This window comes from Bufo gargarizans, chromosome 1, assembly GCF_014858855.1.
Source record: "Bufo gargarizans isolate SCDJY-AF-19 chromosome 1, ASM1485885v1, whole genome shotgun sequence".
Lineage (NCBI taxonomy): Eukaryota > Metazoa > Chordata > Amphibia > Anura > Bufonidae > Bufo > Bufo gargarizans.
In genome coordinates, this window is record NC_058080.1 from 704,312,585 (window position 1) to 704,336,673 (window position 24,089).

At 45.4% G+C, this 24,089-nt stretch overlaps 1 protein-coding gene across 1 annotated transcript in view; it reads right to left on the reverse strand.

Moving 5' to 3' along the window:
- CELF4 (CUGBP Elav-like family member 4) overlaps window positions 1-24,089 on the reverse strand; it is a 997,927-nt gene that overhangs the window by 72,803 nt on the left and 901,035 nt on the right. Inside the window, exons 8-11 of the mRNA XM_044276293.1 lie at window positions 22,859-23,008; window positions 10,739-10,804; window positions 8,653-8,655; window positions 6,237-6,317 (exon numbers count right to left, since the gene is read on the reverse strand). Of these exons, the coding sequence (XP_044132228.1) occupies window positions 6,237-6,317; window positions 8,653-8,655; window positions 10,739-10,804; window positions 22,859-23,008 (300 nt within the window). The remainder of the gene's footprint in view (window positions 1-6,236; window positions 6,318-8,652; window positions 8,656-10,738; window positions 10,805-22,858; window positions 23,009-24,089) is intronic.

Here is a 24,089-nt window from a genome sequence, read left to right on the forward strand (position 1 = left end):
AAAGAATGAGACAGGACTCATAATTTTTGCGGGGCCACGGAACGGAGCAACGGATTCGGACAGCACACAGAGTGAAATGAATGGTTCCGTATACGAACCGTAGGCGGAATACAGAAAACAACCATGGAACACAAAATACGTTTGTGTGAACGAGCCCTATCTGGGGGCCCACCTTAGGGCTCCTGCAAACGAACGTATTTTTTTTCCATGTCCATACCGTTCCCTTCACTTCAATGGGGCCGCAAAAATAAAGAGACTCTGTGTGTATTCTGTGTCTGTATGTCCGCTTGGCCGTTCTGTATGTCCACATTAGGCCTCATGCACACGACCGTTGTTTGGGTCCACATCTGAGCCGCCGTTTTTGCGGCACAGATGCAGACCCATTCACTTCAATGGGGCCGCAAAAGATGCGGACAGCATCCACATCCGTTGCACCGTTCTGGGGCCCCGCAAAAAAATATATAGCATGTCCTATTCTTGTCCATTTTGCGGACAAGAATAGGCATTTCTACAATGGGCCGCCCGTTCTGTTCCGTAAATTGCGGGAGGCACGGTCGTGTGCATGTAGCCTTACAGACATGGATAGGACTGTTCTATTAGAGGCCGGCCGTTCTGTTCCGCATAATGTGGAATGCACACACTCAGTATCCGTGTTTTGCGGATCCGCAATTTGCAGACTGCAAAAGATCCAACGGTCGTGTTCATGAGCACTTACAGTGATAACAGAACTATTACAGATGAAGTATGATGGTGGATATTCACAGCAAAATGCACAAACATACATGTGGCAGAATTGACACATATATGGATATCCTGCACTTCAGGACACATGCAGCGCACCCCAATCACTCACTGGACAGATGTGGGACACAAGACACTTATACGTGGCTCACATGCCACTGATGCATATGTCACGTGCTGCACATACACCTCTGATACATAGAACACATATAGCGCACACCAATCACACATAGGAAACACGCAATGCACACACCAAGACATTTATGTCTAACCCTATTAAGTGTAGCACACCCTTAAAGGGGTTGTCTCGCTTCAGCAATTGGCATTTATCATGTAGAGAAAGTTAATACAAGTCAATTAATGTATTGTGATTGTCCATATTGCCTCCTTTACATCACATTATACACAGCACGTATCCGTGGTTATGACCACGTGTAATCCAGCAGCAGTGGCCGTGCTTGCACACTATAGGTAAAGGTGTTGGCCTATGCGCACTTCCAGCCTTTCTTATAGTGTGTAAGCACGGCCACCACTGCTGGATTACACGGTGGTCATAACCACGGATACGCGCTGTGTATAATGTGATGGAAAGAAAGCAATATGGAGAATCACAATACATTAGTAAGTGCCTTGTATTAAATGCCATTTTCTGAAGTGAGACAAACCCTTTAACCCCTTTAAGCATAAATGTCTGGCATGAAATTTACCAAATCGTAACCTCCTCAGATTGCACATAATCTACAGTATATTTAAAAGGGTTGTCCTACCATAATGACCTATTGCCTATCTACAGGATAGGTGATAAATATCAGATTGCTGGGGTCTGACTGCTGGAACACCCACTGATCATGAAAAAAGGGGTCCTGAGACATTCAATTACATTACCGCCAACCTATGCACACAGGAGTCTTAAGACCACGTTCCCTTGATCATGGGGATCCCAGCAGTCAGACGCCCATCAATCAGACGCTTATCGTGTCATAGCTGTTGGACCTTTTCACATTCCCTATCCTGAAAGGTTTTCTTTGGGTGTAAAAAATAAAAATAAAATAAAAATAAAAAATCTGGCCAAAAATATGTGTCAAACTAAAATAGAAATGCTCGCCTGTTAAAGGGCCTGTGTCCACTTTCTAGTTATCCTCTATCCACAGGATCAGGGATAACTAAGTGATCTGTGGGGATCTGAACGCTGGAGCCCCCACTCATCCCTCTTCTTGACTGAGTGGCAGGTCGAGCATATGCCCTGCCTCTCCATCCATTCTCTATGGGGTCACTAGAGATGGCGGACGGAGTACAGCGCTGGCTATTTCCAGTGGTCCCAAAGAGAATAAATGGAGCAGCAGGGCGTATGTGTGGCCTGCCACACCATCAAAAAGGGGGACCAGGACCCATTCCTGGGATCAGTGGGGGGGGGGGGGGGGGGTCGCAGAATCGGACCCCACTGATCATATAGTTATGCCCTATGGTGTGGAGAGGATAACTTGAAAACCTGGACAACCCCTTTAAATCCGCCATCACCAGTATCTCTTTACATGGCAGCAGTGATGCCTGTAAATACGGAATATCATCACTGCCGCCATGTAAACCATACATGTCAATACTGGAGAATGTGACGCACTGTGCAGAATTTTTCGGTCATAAGTCCAACCCCCTTTGCAGGTCACAACCTTCAACAAAGCCCAAGCAAAGGCGCTAGAGGAGCAACGTTAGCAAAGGGCACAAACAGAGGATCATAACTGAAACAGAGGCATTAGGGTCACCTGAGGCAGGGTTGTAGTGTGGATTCTGGAGCAGGGGTAACTGGAGAAGAGGCAATATTAGCGGTGCATTTAGAGTGGGGGCATCTGGAGCTGGGGCACTAATGGGGGTGCACCTAAAGCAGAGGCATTTGGGTCACCTGAGGCAGTGTAATAGTGGTGATTCTGGAGCAGAGGTATTAGGGGGGCAACTGGAAAATATGCAATATTAGGGGTGCGTTTAGAGTGGGGGCATTGGGGGGCATCTGGAGCTGGGGCGCTTATGAGGGTGCACCTAAAGCAAAGGCATTAGGGGGACCTAGGGCAGAGTCCCCCCAATGCCACTCTGAACTCTGCAGAGAGAAGCACACATTCATAGATCTGTGTCTGCTATAAACACATCCCCTATTTCCCCCTTACAGTCTCCTACAGCTCACTACTGTCACACACCTGAGAAATCAGCCCAGCACTGCAGAGGAGTCCTTCTCTCCAGCAGCCAGTTTTCTGACAGCAGGGAGGGCAGGAGGATGGCCAGACAAGTTCTCTCCTCCTTCATTGCCAACAGGCGGGAAGTTTAGAAGATACTGAGGGGAGAGGGAGGCAGCATCGCTTTGCGATATTGCCACCTAGTGGCTACTGTAATTATCTCCCCTGAGAAACAAAAATAATAATTACTCATCCGTCTTATCTCCGGGAGCAGGAGACTGGGGTCCCACCAAGGAATCCCCCGCCTTCCCGGTGGGCCAGTCCGAGCCTACTTATTGTACCTCAATTCTTATAAAACTAATATGAATACGGCTTAGGCTACCCTCACATCTGTGGTAGTAGCATGCAGCAGTTTGTGTCCAGCGGATTCTCAGCTGGATGTGAGCAGAATGTCTGCCGGACCCTATTATACTTTAATGGGGCTGGTGGATATTCCGTTCCCATCCGGCAGCTCTGGATCCGGTTTTCTGACGGAACAACCTGCTGGAACGAAGGCATAGGCAGATGTGAAGGTAGCCTTAAATTAGTGTTTGTGTGGTCAGGAGATCAGAGATAAAAAGCTACCCATGAGATGTTAGATGATGGGATTATAAGACAACAGACTGAGACAGCTTGAAACAGACTGTTTTTTTAACCCTTGTGTAACTTGTAACATTTTTAATAAAGACCAATTGGAAAAATTTTGTTTAGCTCAAATAAGGGTCCATTCACACTTCCGGAATTGCGGATCCGCAAAACACGGACACCTGCATTTTGCGGACCACACATCACAGACACTATAATAGAAAATGGAACGGAATTGCGGAACGGATCCCTAAAAAACTGATGCAGATCCCGAAAATGCGGATGCCGCTCCCGGAAATACAGATTCGCATCCGTTCCTCCAGCCCCATTGAAAGTGAATGGGTCCGCAAATTGTGGAACGAATGCAGACCCAAATTATGGACGTGTGAATGGACCCTAAGTAAAATGCAATCATAATAAAATGCCCCTGAAGATGTCCATAGGCTTCAACTTTTTTTTTGTCCTACTGCAGAGAATGGAGGTTCCCGCTCCAGCCACTTGTCCTACAACTTAACTGACATACACTGCAGCGCATCACAGACATTAGCATCACGCTGTCCCCAATGGGGCTCACAATCTATGTTCTTTATCATATGTCTTTGGAGTGCAGGAGGAAACCAGGGTACCCCACGCAAACACGGGGAGAACATACAAACTCCATGCAGATGTTGTCCTTGGACCCCAGTGCTGCAAGGCACAATTGCTAACCACTGAGCCTCATGGGTCACAGAGAAGATTTCCTTGCATATTTTCAAATTTTAACTGTCATTCAAGGCCTCATGCACATGACCGTTGTTGTGTTCAGTTCCGCAAAACGGGGTTCCGTTGTTCCGTGATCCGTTTTTGTTTCCGTGTGTCTTCCTTTATTTTTGGAGGATCACCAGACATGAAGGAAAGTAAAAAAAAAAGTCTAAGTTAAGTTTGCCATGCAAATGATAGTAAAAAAACGGACGCGGACGCGGATGACAATCTTGTGTGCCTCCGCATTTTTTCACGGACCCATTGACTTCAATGGGTCCGCGAACCGTTTTCTGTGAAAAAAATAGGACAGGTTATATTTTTTTGACGGACTGGAACCACGGATCATGGACGCGGACGACAAACGGTGCATTAACCGAGTTTTCAACGGACCCATTGAAAGTCAATCGGTCCGCAGAAAATCACGAAAAACGGAACAACGGACATGGAATGAAACAACGGTCGTGTGCATGAGGCCTAACACAAAAGAGAACCAAGGATTTGTGCATTTTCTGTTTTTAGTGTCCGTTAAGTAAAAATAACCATCCATGGTCAAGAAATGAATCCACGTGTATGTATAGGGGGTCATTTACTAAGAACGGCATTTTAGACACCGGTCTTAATAACCCTTTAGCTAGCGGTGGATGCACCAAATTTATGTAGAGGCGACGGCCCCTACATAACTTCGCTGTATCCCTTGCTGGCTTAGAGTCACACCATTTTCTACACCTAAGGCTACTTTCACATTAGCGGCAGCCTTCTCCGGCAGGATGTTCCGGCGGGGGAACAGCCTGCCGGATCCGTGCTACCGCTAGTGCACCGTGTCGCTGGAGGGTCAACCGGAATAAAACTATGACATGTTGTAGTTTTATACCGGCCGCCTCTCGGCATGTTTGCCGTACTGCTGCCAGACCTCCAGTGGCACGGTGCACTAGCGGTAGCACGGATCCAGCGGGGGAACAGCCTGCCGGAGAAGGCTGCCGCTAGTGCACCGTGTCGCTGGAGGGTCAACCGGAATAAAACTATGACATGTTGTAGTTTTATACCGGCCGCCTCTCGGCATGTTTGCCGTACTGCTGCCAGACCTCCAGTGGCACGGTGCACTAGCGGTAGCACGGATCCAGCGGGGGAACAGCCTGCCGGAGAAGGCTGCCGCTAGTGCACCGTGTCGCTGGAGGGTCAACCGGAATAAAACTATGACATGTTGTAGTTTTATACCGGCCGCCTCTTGGCATGTTTGCCGTACTGCTGCCAGACCTCCAGCGGCACGGTGGACTAGCGGTAGCACGGATCCAGCGGGGGAACAGCCTGCAGGAGAAGGCTGCCGCTAGTGTGAAAGTAGCCTAAAACAGGCGTAGAAAATAATGAATGAGATGGCCCACCCCCTTCCCTTCCTGGCGTGAGCGGCAAAAAGCCGCAGATTGTGTCACATATAACCTTTGCACAGATATTTGCCAAAAAGTGGCTTTTACCTGGTTGTACATTACCTCAAAAGGGTCACCATGGTCCTATTTTTTTTACTCCTGGGTAACATGCACCATATATATGCAGCACTGCTGCCAGGGAGCTAAGGACAGCCACCGCACATATGCGGCCCTCTGATGCCGAGAGCTCAGGAGCTCATCCATGCCGCCGGCAGCGCGGGTCAGCTGCATATTACTGCCACAGGCGGGATCAGAGTTATCTTAACCCCTTAGATGCTGTGGTCAATAAATGTAAAAACCATGCCCACCGCATGCGGGACCTCCCCTAACTAGCGTTAGACCCGAAGCCTTTTTTTGACAGTCACCCGCACTGATGTAGCCAATGGGCGATTGTGCCCTCAGGCTCGTGCGCACAACACGTGCGTACTCCGTTAAATAAATGGAACCCTTTCACTTTACCGTAGGGCCCTTTTTCCTGTTCCTAGGCTTCCAGTGTTTGACTAATACGTTTCATACATGTATATAGGGGTACCCGGGGGGGGCTCACCTTCTCTCTGTTGCTGTGGGATCATTGGAGGTGGCTGTGGAAAAGCTTGGCTGATCTGTCCGTAGGCAGCAGGATAAGCAGCTATTGGAGAAAAAAGAAAAGAGAAGTCAGCGAGACGCTATTAACTTTCTATTCATAAAGGTCTAAAATGCTACCGACCATCCTGACCCGATGGGTTCTAATTGTAGGTGACATGAAATAGCGGAACACGTTGCGACACTTTCACCAGGGAGCCTGGTGTTGTCAGATCTGACACGTCCCTTCCCAATGGACCTCATACTGGTATTTGCTGTTTTTTTCTCTTTTTTTTTCTGGTTCACCTACACGCCAATTATATTTGTACCGAAAGTAAGTGTTCTAAAAAGTAATGGTACAGTATGTTCCCTGAGCTGACATAGCCAGGAACGTAATAATGTATATTTAAGGCCCGTGCGCTAAGAAATAATGGATACAAATTGCTATATTTATGTGCCGTTCCGCACTCATCAAGGTTTGCAAAATCCAATCTGCTTGATTCCTAGGAAAGCCAGGAGAAAAGATTATGCGTGCTGACAGATGATAATCACGCTGAATACGGGTCTAAATGGCAATTTCTCGACGGCGGCGCTTGGCTTCCCCCTTTTGTTTTCTGATGCAATTATTTGTGGATTCGGAACGTACAGAAATGCGTTATCTCTGCTGCCCTCTGCTGGTCAGAGCGACTGCTGCTCTGCCGGCTGGGAAACCACTCCGTTCCTTTTAGTGCATAACCTAGTAGAGATTAGGTGGGCACGGCGTGCCCGGGAGAATGGCCCCGAACCGTGCTTGTTTTCTCAAGGATTGCTATTTAACCCTTTGTCCTGCGGTATAGAGGCTGAATCTACATTCTAGACCAGTGGTCTGCCTTAATGTGATTAGTCTAATTAGTTAACCAGTGACCCCCCCCCCCCCCCCATACCCTCTATGGTAGATGCCAGTCACTGCAGAGTTCCAAAATCTTCCTCCTTGGTATGAGAAGAGCGTGCCCCTACCCAGATGGAGTCTAGTTGTTGAATGAGATATTTAAAGGGATCATCCACTTTTGGCCTCTTTCACACGAGAGTGACGGATTGGCTCCGGATGCGTTCAGGGTGCGTTCAGTGAAACTCGCACCATTTTGCAAGCAAGTTCAGTCAGTTTTGTCTACGATTGCGTTCAGTTGTTCAGTTTTTGCAATGCGTTTTGATGCGTTTTTCACGCACGTGATAAAAAAACGGAAGGTTTACAAACAACATCTCTTAGCAACCATTAGTGAAAAACGTATCGCATATGGACTTGCTTGCGGATGCAATATGTTTTTCACTGAAGCCCTGTTCAATTCTATGGGGCCAGGGCTGCGTGAAAAACGCAGAATATAAAACATGCTGCGTTTTTCACGCAACGCAAAACTGATGCATGAAAAAAAAATGCTCACAGTGCGGGTGCTATGCGTTCACGTAACGCATTGCACCCGCGCGGAAAACTTGCTCGTGTGAAAGGGGACTTTGGAAATATTATCCATCAGTGACCATCTCTAGGGAAGGGGAGCAGGAAGCATTAATTGCTGCGCCAAGGTATCACGTTACACAGTGCCCATTGAACTTAATAGGGCAGTGCGTAGAGGCGGGAGGACCTGCTAATTTTAGCACTTCTCCTCTATAGCTAATAGAGGAGGGTCCCAGAAACTGGACTCTGGACCTTCTATCACTTTACTAGCCTCAAGTGGGGCCACCCCTAAGTCCATTCATTACTGTACATCATGTTACATTCTCATGGCAAAGATAAAAGGGCGTAAAAAGGGCAGAATTCATGTCTATAGATAAATATTTTTACGTTTTTAGCTAGTTTCCATGAAGCATCCGTTTTTGCCGGGACCTGCTAACCCTGTAATGTGTATGGGGGCAGATTAGATTTCAGCATGTTCAGCCATGTGCTCTGACAGGAGACGCCCCTCTCCCTGGCCCAGCCGAGTCTGCATGTGAATGACCGGGTGGGGAGTAATAGATGCTAGCCAACAGCGGTCCACAAAATGAGGATCCACAAAATACGGATGGAATCCATGTGACGTCTGTGTTGCCCACCGATCACAAAAATGAGGCCGTGCTTGTGCGCTTCAGCTCAGTTACACTCTATGGGACTGCGAAAGAGAGTCCGAGCCTGCAATCGTCAGCACACAGAGGTAAATGGAGTGGCAGCGCGCAGGCATAACCGCCACCTTCAGGTACCTCATTCCGGTGATTGGTGGGGATCAGACCCCCACTGATCATACTTAACCCCTATTCTGCGGAGGTGCTTATGATGGGACAACCATTTTTGGATGAAAATAGCTGCCATTCTGTGCACATTTAGGGTCCAGAAATCAGGTGTCACCCCTTTTGGGCGTTGACCCATTACCTAAATAACGTTCACACTACAGCACCTGCTTCATATGGGAAATATACCGAAGATAAAGATAGATAGAACATATCTATCTATCTCATATCTATCTATCTATTTATCTATCTATTTATCTATCTATCTATCTATCTATCTATCTATATCTATCTATCTATCTATCTATCTATCTATCTATCTATCTATCTATCTATCTATCTATCTCTATCTATCTATCTATCTATCTATCTATCTATCTATCTCTCTATCTATCTATCTATCTATCTATCTCTCTCAATCTCTCTCTCTATCTCATCTCTCTCAATATCTCTCTCTATCTCATCTCTCTCAATCTCTCTCTATCTATCTATCTCAATCTCTCTCTCTATCTATCTATCTCAATCTCTCTCTCTATCTATCTATCTCAATCTCTCTCTCTATCTATCTATCTCAATCTATCTATCTATCTATCTATCTATCTATCTAATCTCAATCTCTCTATCTATCTATCTATCTCAATCTCTCTCTCTATCTCATCTATCTCAATCTCTCTCTCTATCTCATCTCTCTCAATCTCTCTCTCTATCTCATCTCTCTCAATCTCTCTCTCTATCTCATCTCTCTCAATCTCTCTCTCTATCTCATCTCTCTCAATCTCTCTCTCTATCTCATCTCTCTCATCTCTCTCTCTATCTCATCTCTCTCATCTCTCTCTCTATCTCATCTCTCTCATCTCTCTCTCTATCTCATCTCTCTCATCTCTCTCTCTATCTCATCTCTCTCATCTCTCTCTCTATCTCATCTCTCTCTGAATATTTATGAGAAAATTTGACCACTGTTTGCTACAACATCATTGTCCAAGGGGCTTATCCCCACTGGCAGCACTGATTAGACAATGCCCCCCCCCCCCCCTCCGCTATTAACACCCAGTTATCAGTGTATTTATGCATTTCTAGGAGGAATAACAGAGGGACTGTACATAATAAGGTTCTATGAAAACACATGAGGTTATAGGTCCTCTTTATCTGGTCATAACCAGGATCTTGCTGCTCATATAGCAAGGTCAGGTATGGTATGGAGGTGGGGGGTGTAGAGAACTCCTGGCTGCTGGATGGACTTCATGTTTAGAAGATTAGAAGACATGTTGGACAACCTTATTATCATATTTTCTCATTAATGGGAAAACATGTTGCCAGTAACTGGACTCTTAAGATAGGTAGATGCCTCCACAACTATTGGTAAGTTCAAATATCATTCTTGTGATCCTCATACATTATAGATAGCTGCTGGCCAACATCTAATCCTTCACACTCCTCCATATACATGCATGCTTTGTCCGGGCCATGTGTGCATGTGTTTTCAATTTGCTGATGGGCCATCAGGAACATATTTACCCTGGCATCTGCCATAGAGGGAGGATGGGGTGTCCCCCGAACACAGAAGATAGGGTTTGTCCGACTTTCATCCTATGGCTCTTTTGGTTAATAAAAGCCTGGACGGTGGCAAGGGAAACCCTGTGAGATAATTCTCTAAGGGACCATGGATGGACATCTATCAGCCTCAGTACCGCTATAAACATCAGGGTCCATAGAAGGTTGGGGCCTGAAGACTCTACTACGGCCTATTGAGTAACCTGGTAAGATGACTCCATCCACTTCTGAATTACCGAGGCAATGAAGCTTGAAGAACTCAAACTTTAATGAGCTAAAGATATAAAGATATATTGGTGTGCGGATAAAATATTAATCATCTCATTGTTCTTCAGTGTGAAACATGAGATAAAAGTGGAGACATTGCAAGTACTAATCTAATATGGACTCCAGAAGTATGGGTTTGAGGGAGTACATCACAGCTGGATTATGGGAAAGATACATAAGATAAATAGTGATACATAGATACATTTATCCATCTCGTATCTATCTATCTATCTAGAGTCCATTAGAGCCATCACCTCCAGTGCAGTTTTTTAGGCATAACAAACCCAATCTCCATGATATCCCTGTTTTCCTGCCCTGGGGATTTTTGGGGACCCCTGACATAACACATGGTAAGCTATGCACATTCATTACACGCCGGTCACATGAACAGTCGCTCAATATAAGGAGTTATTAGGAGAAAGTGTTAATACTAACGACCTGCATACTGCTGCACTCCGGCATAGGCTTGCTGCAATGGATCTGCCGCAGTGGGGCTCTGTGCTGTAAAACCAAAGAGAAAGACAGGATTAGTGGTCGGCGCGGGGTCCGATGAAGAAACATACAGGATTGAGTACAGCACATTCATTTCACACATAGATCTGTACATAGGAAGATGAAGAAGAGGAGCCATTCACTAACTGGTGAGGGACTATCCTCTAAGCATCATACTACCCTCTGCTTCCCATAAAGTGAAACTAAGAACAAAAATGGGTCATTTGTAGGAGGTATCAATTCAAACATTACAAAAAAAGAAATGGCCCAAATATCCTCAATTCTGCAATGCAAGGCGGTGTTGTCCAACAGCTGCCATGTACCATCAATCAAAGCAAGCGGAAAAGTGCTGGTTATATTGAGAGCATAACCTATTTTATGATGCTCCAAAGTTCTGGCTTTGAAGTCTGCATGGAGGTGCACCGAGGCCATATGGCCACCTAGTGAATGGTTGCATGGCCCTGCTGCCATTATGTGCCACCAATTAGACTCCATTGGGCATGGAGCTTTTCTCCACAAGAAGCAATACTCCTGTACATAAGGCAGCCAATGAGGCATGATATAATTTTTGTGTTCAGAGGCATACATGGACATTATGGTCTCCATGCACCTCAACAGGAGCCACATGATGTGCATAGCAGAGCCACAGTAGAGCAACGTTCATGGGGCTTAGGTATTATTCCAGCTCAAATAAACCACCTACAAAGAAACTGTGACTATATCTAGTCTAAGAGAGAGTTAGAAGACTGAGCCAACCCAATAAGTACCTATAAGGAGCAATCAAAGGGTTAGCAGCCCATAACCTACCATAACTACCAGTAACTACCATCGTAAGGAAATCAACTGGTCTTTAGCCAACACTAGACTATTCACAAGGTTCATTCTGAGAATCTGCAGCTCCTTGTGGCTCAACCCTCCAGAAAACCATCATTTCATAGACCAAAGCAGAGAAATTGGACAGTCACAGAGCTAAAATATCCCTCAGACAATCATAGCATAGACAAACTTATAGGCAGAGCCCACCATACATCCAATGAAACTAGCTCAGAAAATCACAAGGCTAGACCCTATATGAAATCATGAATTATATCGTACCTAGAGCTAGGTATGACTCAACTAACAGCCAATTTGGAGAGTGTGGATAATCCCGAGGCTAAAAGTACCTGACTTGACTCAGCAGACAATTCGGCAAACACATGTCTTAGACAACTACAATCAGTTGCTCCGACATCACAGCCTAAATAAAGTGGTCATCCAAAATTGAAGGATGAGATCAGTCAAGTGCTAGACCAGATCCATCAGGGAAGTGGATTATCTCAACTGGTATCATTGCAGTCCATAGCTCTATTTGATTATTTTTTGTGTGGAGCTGTTACTTGGTCACTGTATGTTGGATTTGACTTTGGGCTAATCTTAAGGGAATTATGCTGGTTGTCCCCCGGTATTCACCCTTTAACCCCTGTACTGGGATCTAGACTTCGCTGCAGGAGAACCACTAGTGTAGTCTCTGTGTGATTGATGGCTGACCTATGGTGGTCTAAGAAACTGGTGTAGAGCCCAGAGCAGTCAGGCAAAATTGTATCAGGGACAGGCCTAGGTCAGGGCAGGCAGAGCACATTCTATATGATAAACGGTCCAAGGTCAGGGAAGGCAGCTATGGGTCATTAGGGAGGTCAGGACAGGCAGCAGAGGGTCAGAATCCAGTAAACCGGCAGATAATTGTTACATGGGCAGACAACAGAACAGACAACTTAGCAGGATACTAGTATGCTAGAGCACCTATTGCTCAGGCATGCTCCCACAGGGGAAGGTGCCTTAAAGGGGTATTTTAGTTTTGTGATATTGATGACCTATCCTCAGGATAGTTCATCAATTACAGATTGGTGGAGGTCCGACTCTAGATACCCCCACCAATCAGCTGTCTGAAGGGGGTGTGGCGCTAGTACGGGAGCTGCATTCTCTTAAATGTTTACCTGCGCATGTCTACGTTGTAGTGGTGGTACAGGATAATTACAGCTTTCTTTCCTAAATGAGATGACTGGTTGTAATCACTCTGTACCACCACTACAATGTATAAGGCATGCTGGTAAACATAGAAAAGGATGCAGCTCTCACACTGTGCTGCAGCCCCTTCAAAGAGTCGATCAGAGGTGGTGCCGAGAGTTGGACCTCCACCAATCTGATATTGATGACCCGAGGATGGGTTATCAATCCTACAAAACTAGAATACCGTTTTAAGTACCCCAGAGTTGCCAGATTTTGGCTGGTGAAGATTAGGGTGCATGCGCACTAGCCTTTTAAGAGTTGGAAGTTGTGTGTGGGCACTGTCTGGTATGGTTATTAGTATGCTGTATGTGCTATGGCAGTAGGTATGGACCCACTGTGTCAGAGAACATATTTGGCTTTGGGCTAATCCTAAGGGCATTATCCTGGAAGTCCCCTGGTATTCACCCTTTAACCCTTGTACAGGGATCTAGACTTCGCTGCAGGAGAACCACCAGGCCACTGTACAGGTATCTGGACTTCGCTGCAGGAGAACCACCAGGCCACTACCTCCTGATGTAGTCTCTGTGAGATTGATAGCTGCCCTATAGGGGTCTAAGAAACTGGTGCAGAGGAGGAGAGACCTTTCGGGCAAGTAGGCCACAGCCTGCCTGGGAACCTGGCGGGAAAAAGGTGGTGGAAGGTGGGTCCAGGCCATTGGGAATCAGCCTGTATAAAGAAGGGGGTACCTTACTGGGCATCAGAACCCTGATGCCAGCCCTGACTGGTAGGCTTTGCTCTCAGTATAATCAGCACTGTACACCTCACTTTCAGAAAGGTCGCCATATTGGTTGCCCAGACTAGGAACTACGGTAATACTACAAATCCAAGTATATCATACCCATTAGTAACTTCCATTGGTATAAACAGCATACTACAGTGTATCTCTCCATATGTGAAGTACACGGGCTATAAAAACATGGACATTTTCTCGCATTCCCAGAGATACGCACACAGCTTCAAACACAGATCATCATACAACACGGCTTACTAAACACCACCAATGACACTGCAAAGCACTAATACACAAAAGAATAGATAGGACAGATTCTATTACAAATTTAGGAGCCAAGCAGACACTTTTGGAAGCCAATGGAGGCGATTATCCACAATCTATATATGAGACCCTAAAGAAGGAAGAAAAAAAAAAAGACACATGGATTTAGGTCGAAACCAGGGACTTTTTGTCAAGGTATGGACTATAGACTGCACCTCTTACAAAATCATTTTTGTTGTTAGTTCCACTTTCAATCATCCAAAATATCATTGACATAAAAAAATAATGACGTTCTGGGGAATTGGAGCCCATAAGATTTCACATCCTTCTATTTATTACAGGCTGTAATCTGCCGAGGTCGGAAGGGAGGCGTGGAACAAATAGAGAGACGAATGACACATTATTGGGTGAGGCAATGAGAGGGGCGAGGACCACGGGAACATATTGACAACATTCTTCATAAAGGAAGCGATTCCAGGAGATGCCCTTGAAAACAAAGCTGATTGAATCAACAGACTGGGTTTAATCACAAATAAACGCTTATCTCTGATGTGATGTATGGAAAAAAAGAGAAACGTAATATCTATAGATAGATCCGAATATTCTGCATCCTGCTCGTAATGATCAACATATGTCACATCATAGAAAAACTTATTGGATCATTGGTTACAGATGTCATCTGCTCGGAGAGGAGGAGAAACATTATACAACGTGAAGGATCTAGATAAATGAGATTGTGGTGAAATGATGGCTTCTGCCGAGCAGGCAATGAGCAGAAAAGGGTGACGACCGTCTACAGGTGTAATGATGTCAATCACTAGGATATGCCATCAATGTCAGAAAGGTGTGGGTCCCACCAACCCCTATCTGGAGAACAGGGCCGCGAAAGCAAAAGGAGAGCACACTGTGCACACATTCATTGCTATGGGAGTTGTGAAAATATGTGTAGCTGATTCAGAAATCCCATAGCACTAAATAGAGAGAGCACCACGCATGCAAGGTGGCACTCCTTCGATCGGGGGCCCCATTGTCTAGATTGGAGCGGGTCTCAGAGGTGGTCGTTCTCTGTTCACTTCAGAGGCCCCATTCTGGGGATAGGAGTGGGTCCTAGAGGTGATTGCTCTGATTTCACTTCAGGAGCCTGATTCTTTGGATAGGAGTGGGTCCTAGAGGTGATTGCTCTCTGTTCACTTCAGAGGCCCCATTCTGGGGATAGGAGTGGGTCCTAGAGGTGATTGCTCTCATTTCACTTCAGGAGCCCGATTCTTTGGATAGGAGTGGGTCCTAGAGGTGATTGCTCTCTGTTCACTTCAGGAGCCCCATTCTGGGTATAGGAGTGGGTCCTAGAGGTGATTGCTCTCTGTTCACTTCAGGAGCCCCATTCTGAACATAAGAGCGGGTCCTAGTGGTGGCTGCTCTCTGTTTAATTTTGAGGCCTCATTCTGTAGATAGGAGCGGGTCCTAGAGGTGGCTGCTTTCTGTGCACTTCAGAGGCCCCATTCTGTAGATAGGAGCGGGTCCTAGAGGTGGCTGCTCTTTGTTCACTTTGGAGGCCCCATTTTGTACAAAGGAGTGGGTCCTAGAGGTGGCTGCTTTCTGTGCACTTCAGAGGCCCCATTCTGTAGATAGGAGCAGGGTCCTAGAAGTGGCTGCTTTCTGTGCACTTCAGAGGCCCCATTCTGTAGATAGGAGCGGGTCCTAGAGGTGGCTGCTTTATGTGCACTTCAGAGGCCCCATTCTCTAGACAGGAGCGGGTCCTAGAGGTGGGTGCTTTCTGTGCACTTCAGAGGCCCCATTCTGTAGATAGGAGCAGGGTCCTAGAGGTGGCTGCTTTCTGTGCACTTCAGAGGCCCAATTCTGTAGATAGGAGCAGGTCCTAGAGGTGGCTGCTCTTTGTTCACTTGGGAGGCCCCATTTTGTACAAAGGAGTGGGTCCTAGAGGTGGCTGCTTTCTGTGCACTTCAGAGGCCCCATTCTGTAGATAGGAGCAGGGTCCTAGAAGTGGCTGCTTTCTGTGCACTTCAGAGGCCCCATTCTGTAGATAGGAGCGGGTCCTAGAGGTGGCTGCTTTATGTGCACTTCAGAGGCCCCATTCTCTAGACAGGAGCGGGTCCTAGAGGTGGGTGCTTTCTGTGCACTTCAGAGGCCCCATTCTGTAGATAGGAGCAGGGTCCTAGAGGTGGCTGCTTTCTGTGCACTTCAGAGGCCCAATTCTGTAGATAGGAGCAGGTCCTAGAGGTGGCTGCTCTTTGTTCACTTTGGAGGCCCCATTTTGTACAAAGGAGTGGGTCCTAGAGGTGGCTGCTTTCTGTGCACTTCAGAGGCCCCATTCTGTAGATAGGAGTAGGGTCCTAGAAGTGGCTGCTTTCTGTGCACTTCAGAGGCCCCATTCTGTAGATAGGAGCGGGTCCTAGAGGGGGCTGCTTTATGTGCACTTCAGAGGCCCCATTCTCTAGACAGGAGCGGGTCCTAGAGGTGGCTGCTTTATGTGCACTTCAGAGGCCCCATTCTCTAGACAGGAGCGGGTCCTAGAGGTGGCTGCTCTTTGTTCACTTTGGAGGCCCCATTTTGTACAAAGGAGTGGGTCCTAGAGGTGGCTGCTTTCTGTGCACTTCAGAGGCCCCATTCTGTAGATAGGAGCGGGTCCTAGAGGTGGCTGCTTTATGTGCACTTCAGAGGCCCCATTCTGTAGATAGGAGCAGGGTCCTAGAAGTGGCTGCTTTCTGTGCACTTCAGAGGCCCCATTCTGTAGATAGGAGAAGGTCCTAGAGGTGGCTGCTTTCTGTGCACTTCAGAGGCCCCATTCTGTAGATAGGAGCAGGGTCCTAGAAGTGGCTGCTTTCTGTGCACTTCAGAGGCCCCATTCTGTAGATAGGAGAAGGTCCTAGAGGTGGCTGCTTTCTGTGCACTTCAGAGGCCCCATTCTGTAGATAGCAGCGGGTCCTAAAGATGGGAGGCTCGACCTGTGTGACACCGATAGCATATCATAGCGACATGACATCAATGTTCAAGATAGGCCATCTGCATTAAGTAATATAAGTTAAATCCACGGCACTCCAAAAGTTTTTTTGCAAAATAAAGTTTCACATTTTAATTTTCAGTATACAGAATATCGTTCATGTACATCCAGTGCAATTCATAGTGCAATTCATTTACATATAGTAAGTATGTGCCATATCAGATAATTCCCGAACGTTTCGGTCTGTACGACCTTCTTCAGCGGGCTCTGTAGGCAGGGTCAGGAGGCTGGCGCTGGATGTCAGTTGTCTCTGAGTTTTGGCGCTCTATTTATGGTACCAGACAGCGCTGTAGTGTGACGTGCTGGGAGGTAGATGCACGCGCCGGAGGTGAGCAGTCAGGCCGGGGCGCGTGCATCTACCTCCCAGCACGTCACACTACAGCGCTGTCTGGTACCATAAATAGAGCGCCAAAACTCAGAGACAACTGACATCCAGCGCCAGCCTCCTGACCCTGCCTACAGAGCCCGCTGAAGAAGGTCGTACAGACCGAAACGTTCGGGAATTATCTGATATGGCACATACTTACTATATGTAAATGAATTGCACTATGAATTGCACTGGATGTACATGAACGATATTCTGTATACTGAAAATTTAAATGTGAAACTTTATTTTGCAAAAAAACTTTTGGAGTGCCGTGGATTTAACTTATATTGTCTAAACCACTCTCACAGGCACCCACACTGGATCCAAGGTGTGCGGAGTACAAAATTATCTAATCTGCATTAAGTAGGCACACTTCATGCATTGTGAAATTTCAGCATAGTTAGGCACATGTGCCCTTCAGGAATCTGGGAAAGCTGGGTGATAGCTACCTATGGGAGCTTGGTTTGACTCAGTAGATGTGACTAATAAATACTGGGGATGTGTATGATTTTGAGGGGAAATACAGTCTAACCCTAACACCCAGTGCTGGTCACATCATCTTCATAGCCAGGTCTTAATTTACATAGTCTGAAAACTACACATTTCCTTAATTTCTCCAAGGAGCGCACAAAGAGCATCGAACAGACGAGAGGCACATAAAAAAAAATCAAAGACAAGTCCCTGACCAACTCCGCCGGCTTCAAGGATGTGATGTAGGTCAAGCGAGCCCCCATTTCTGCTCGGTGTAATATATTCCTATGTGACATTCACTTTAACAAGCTATATATTTTAACCTGAATGAGCAATGTGCCTCGAAACACGTGGGGCCTGACGATTTTACACAGAATTTTATGCAATGCCTCTGTTTATAGGTCAAATAAATGAGTGCAGGGACAAGACGCATCTGCATTGTTATAGGCGACCTTCACAAGCCTCCCAGACTTCGTCAAGGTCACCGGTCCGGCAATAAAGCGCCATCTGAGACGCGGTTTACCTTCCCCAATCCAATTTAAGTTTTTTTTTTTTTTTTAAGTCAATCTGACTCCACGATGGCATCACTTCATGCAACAAGCTTGCAAAATTTATGTAGATTAAAATTCATGGGCGCCATAGTGCGCACTCCGTATTATTAAGATTGATTAGGACGGCCGATGGCGTGATTAAAGAATTCGCCGTTTACTGTTGTAATTAATTAGGCATTCACACACAACAATAACCAAAAGAAAGTGCTGATTCGGGTGGAAACGGTGAGAGGTCCTAGATTTAATGCTCCCATTTAACCGTGGATGAGGCCGTGCACCCGGCTCGGCGGTCATTACACCGTCAGGCTGAGGCACACAGACCTGTACTTGGCCGTGTCACCTTCATCTAATCACCGGATGAGTCTTTATGACACTGCCCACTGACCTGGGTTTGCCGGACCCCCAATTTTTGCAGCTCATTTGCTATATATATACTGTAATCTTATTTTGCTCACTTTTACATGCACTTTATAATGATTCTGCCTTTTCCTGTAACCTCCACCTTTTCGATTGTAGCTGAGTATATATGTATACACAAAGCAGAGCTGTGGTATACATCATGGGGGAGGCACAAAGGGGCAGTGTGAGGCTCTAATGAGACATGAGGTTGTTTTTGGACTAATCCGGACTCAGATCAACAATGTAACGAAGCAAAGTTACAATGTTTGTAGTTGTGCCCTCAGGAAACAGACAGGGGGTCATTTACTATGCTGAAATAAGGTGTATTTCAGGCGCAGATAGCGGCGCAAAGGTTAGTTGCGCCACTATCTGCAACTTCGCCCCGCTCACGCCAGGTCTAAAATTGTGGGCGGGTAAGGGGATGGGGCAGCAGACCCGTCTCATTTACCATTCCCTATTCCTCTTTTAGACGTCACACATTTAGAAGCGGCGGTGGATCCGCTGAAGTTATGGAGAGGCCGGATCCACCGCCAGTTTAGGCTTTATTAAGACCGGCATCTAAAACGTCGGTCTTTATAAATGTGCCCCACAGTTCGCCTGAAGTGTAAAGCAAGGGGGAACGACAGAAAAACGGCAGGAAGGAAAGCAAGCTAGAGCCATGCTGATCCTTCCTGTGCCCAGGACAAGTGCATCTGGAGTGTAAAGCATGGGGGAGAGGCAGGTTGATGAAACAGGAGGTGGATTGTGATGTCAAACCATCTAGTCACATGAAATCATCCCCAAAGACTACACGTCGTCAAAATACATGACAGCTGCCGCATGGCTCTGCCATCAGGAGAATGTTCCTATAGGAAATCTTTATATGAAGGAAGATTATTCATATGGTAATTGAAAGAAGTAAGTGGAGTAAGGGGAAATGACTTGATTCTGCAGATTTGCTAGACAAGTAGCGGAGCTGTTTCTCCCATCTGCCAGAACTAGGACTACTACACTGATATTACGTTGCACGTTCAGTTCTGCTACATTTGCAATGGTTATTACACAGCAGACATATGTCATTTCAAGTTAAAAAGAAACACAAAAAGAAGAAAATGATACTTTGCATCTTACTATATTCTTCACCCTAATATATTCCCCACGAGTGTAATGGCCTGCAGTCTCCACCAGGGGCCAGCACACCTTACAGAACTCACAGGTCTGGAGCAGCAAATTCATTATACTTGGCTTTAATGTTCGTGAATTAGAAGCTCCTATGGTCCTGACCTCTCCCGGTGTTCATAAGATGTGTTTTATGATATTGTTATTTCATAGATTACACTAATAGTTCGATCGTGGAATGGATCCTGTATGTTCTTGAAAATAACATTATAGTTATTTAGAAGATATAGAGAGAGAGAGAGACTGGATAGATAATAGGTATCCGATAGTATAATAGATAGGTATTAGACACACGGATGGATAAATAAATGGATGTAAGAGATACAGTAGATAGGTGGATAGATATGAGATAGAAAGGTAGTTAGTTAGATAGATAGATAGATAGATATGAGATAGATAGATAATAGATATATTGACAAATAATAGATAGATAATAGATAGATAGGGTTATATAATAGATAGATAGATAAATAGATAGATAATAGATAATAGATGATAGACAGATAAATAGATAAATAATAGATAGATATATAGATAATAGATAGATGATAAATAGATAGATGATAGATAATAGATAGATAAATAGATATATGATAGATAATAGATAGATAATAGATAGGAAATATATAGATAATAGATAGATAGATAATAGATAATAGATAATAGATAGATAATAGATAGATGATAGATAGATATAAATCTTTTGTTTTCCCTGTTACACTTGTGTTCCTTTAAAGAATATATAATCAAAAACCAATGACTTTCCGCCCCCTCCCCCTCCCGATCTGTCTATGTGGTGATGCTCAGACACCAAGGATAAAGTTGATGGATATTTTATTTTGATAACTATCTCAACTCGCAGCACAAATGCTTCTATTATAGCTGCCAAGACCCAGCTTAATCACCTCCATTTATTACTGCACTAGAGTGAGTTGGGGAGAATTCTCTCATTAAAATCTCTAATATTCCGAGTTAAAGATGCTAAATTAGATCTTTCTTCCCTTCCCTTTCCAGCGACTGCTTTATGGAATATGGTTGATTGTTACAAATGGAAAAGAATAATGATCCAGGGCGCTCGTGGAATGGATTACAGATGTCTAATTGTAATTTACTTACTCGACTCTTTAGGAAAACTTAAAGGGGAACTCCAGGAAATTCCACTGTATTTACAAAGTAGGCATTGTTTTTGTAAACATTGTCCCAAATATTTTCTTTTCGTGGCATGACAACCAAGAATCTTCACATGATAAATTACAGGGACCCTAAGACCCTATATCAAAAATCTAAATCGTGCCCCCTACTGGTATCATCACAACCTATGACAAAAGATCTGATGGCCATTGACCTCCCACACCTCTGTGCAGAGGCTACACTTTAAAGGGGTTGTGTCACTTCAGCAGGTGGCATTTATCATGTAGACAAAGTTAATACCAGGCACTTACTAATGTATTGTGATTGTCCATATTGCCTCCTTTGCTGGCTGGATTCATTTTTCCATCACATTACACACTGCTCGTATCCATGGTTATGACCACCCTGCAATCCAGCAGCTGTGGTTGTGCTTGTACACTATAGGAAAAAATCTATTTGTGCTCCCTCGGTCCCGGCCACCAGAGAGGCCAGCACTTTTTCCTATAGTGTGCAAGCACGGCCACCACTGCTGGATTACAGGGTGGTCGTAAACCATGGAAAGGAGCTGTGTATAATTTGATGGGAAAATGAATCCAGTCAGCAAAGGAGGCAATATGGACAATCACAATACATTAGTAGGTGCCTTGTATTAGCTTTCACTACATAATAAATGTTATTTGCTGAAGTGACACAACCCCTTTAAGCCCTGCCCCAAACCGTAAACACCCCCCAAACCTCCCAGAGACACCCATTTTGGAGCCTATTTTCACAAGTTATACCCCTTTTGAGGTTCATTTTACAGAACAATCCTGCAAGAAAGCAGGAAGGCTCTGGGGAAGTTCATCCATCCCATATAAGAGAAGGCAAGGATCTAGCCTTATTTAGGGCCCCCCACTTCTTATGGGCCCTGCAGCAGCTTCATAGACTGTCTCTATGCACGCTTATTTAAAAGGCTATCTACACCATCCTGTGATATTTTTTTTTCTGTGATTGCATTGGACTAGTTTTAGGATAAAAATCATTCTTTCAATAAGTTTTTATTAAAAATGTTCAGCAATTTGTAAAATACAGGGGTTAAAAATCAGTCCGTTTGCAAACTTTCTTGCTTGACTTTCAGTTTTCTTTGAATCCTGTCATCTGACGACTCATGTGTAAGTTTTACCTCTGATCTCCTGACCTCATTAAGGCATATTTTTATTAGTTTGATAGGAATCGAGCTATAATGAGAGCTACATGTGACGGGATTCAAAGAAATCAGAAAATGACAGCTTGAAAACAGACTGACTTTGAACCCCTGTAACTCAGAAACAGCTGAAAATATTTAAAAGAACAACTTAAAAAATTATCTTTAGCCCAAAATGAGTAACATGCAATCAAAGAAACATGCTCCAGTGGTGCCTATAGCTTTTAACCCTTTCCTGTGAGATCCTGGACAAGGACAAGTGACAGGACATGATCGGTGGATGGGAAACACCATGCTGTGGCTTAGACAGCCAGGTTTATAGTTGGGCCGACCATGATGTCACATATTACTTATATATAGCCGTTCACTCCTATGGGCCATAGACAGCTATAGGGATTGTACAGCCACAACCACGGACCCCTCTACAAATCCTGTCTATGCACCACAAAGGAACATTAACAACAGGAAGGTCTTCTTGACTGATGTACAATTAGATTGTAAGCTCTTCAGTTTACTTTTCAATTTTGCTTTATTCAGATTTATTTGTAAACTCATCTCATCCTAAATCCCTAGAAAATACGAATCCTTGAGTCGTTTTCTTTTATTAGGTTCTTCAAAGGGTTTATTACTTGTATCAGGTTCCTGAAAAGTTGGGTGAGCAACATGCCACTGTCCAGACCCACATAGACTAGACACGTCTCCTTCTGCCCCATCTATCATATGTCAGACCTACTGGCTCAATACCTGGGTAGGGATGGATTCCATTGGCGAATACGGCTTCCGCGGAAGGCTGTCCATTAGCCTGGGGTGGGAGGCCGGTGAATCCATTAACCCCGATTGGTGATGGGATGCTAGGCACAGCTGGTGCGGTGATTCCTGGCGGTGTGCTGCCACCTGCAGAGACAAAACTCAAGCGGTCATCATCCTGATAATGGACACTGGGGGTCACATATCACAGTGTCATTTGTGGCTTCCTCCAGATTCTGCTGTGAAGATGCTGCACATGGTGACAGGAAGGATCAATTTGGGAAGTTTTCCCGACAGGATGAACCGGTGCTTCGCTGTCCACCATTTTTCAGGGTTCAGCAACCTTAGGCACTCCAGCTGTGGTGAAACTGCGACTCCCATAGAAGTGAATGGGGTATGCTGGGAGTTGTAGTTTCACTACAGCTAAAGTGCCGGAGGCTGCTGACCCCAGTGCTACACTGTGAGTGTGCATTCCCACGACCGTATGTATTTAACGGTCTGCAAAAAGTGGATCAGCAAAAAGTACGGATGACGGTGTTACATCCATGTTGCATCAGTTTTTTTTTTTTGCAGACCCAGAATAGGACATGTTCTATCTTTTTTTGAGGGGCTGCGGACCCGACATACAGATGCGGAAAACACACGGTGGGCTGTCCGTACTTTTTTTCGGCACCGTCAAAATAAATGGATCCGGATCCGATTTGCCACAAAACGTGGATTGGATGCAGTTGTGTGAATGGGGTCTAATACTGTAGCATCTACACTACATACTGATACCCTGTAATACTGCTGGAGGAGGCCACTATTTCTGGGCCATGTCATGTGACATTCATGGGTCACATGGCCTTGTCGCAACTCAGTCCCATTCAAGTGAACAGGGTTGAGCTGTAATGCCAAGCAGTGGACGGCGCCGTGCTTGGAAAATTGCGAGGAGGCCGATCACGTCTTGAGTATACGCCGTCAATATGAAAATCACTGGCAACAACAAGCTCAGCTCATGTCTACACCGGTGTACTGAAAGCCAAGGATATACACCCAGCGCCTCACTGGTTAAATTCCGTTATGAATTATAATTCAGGAGAAAAATGCCGCGGGCAAATCATTTTACCCCCCCTAGGCCTCCGTTCACCCAATGTTAATTGAGTACTAATTACGCTCATATTGTTCTCCCGTCACGCCGTCTAGAGAACCCCCTTCCCTCCGCACCCTTCCCCCTCCGCGCCCCAGC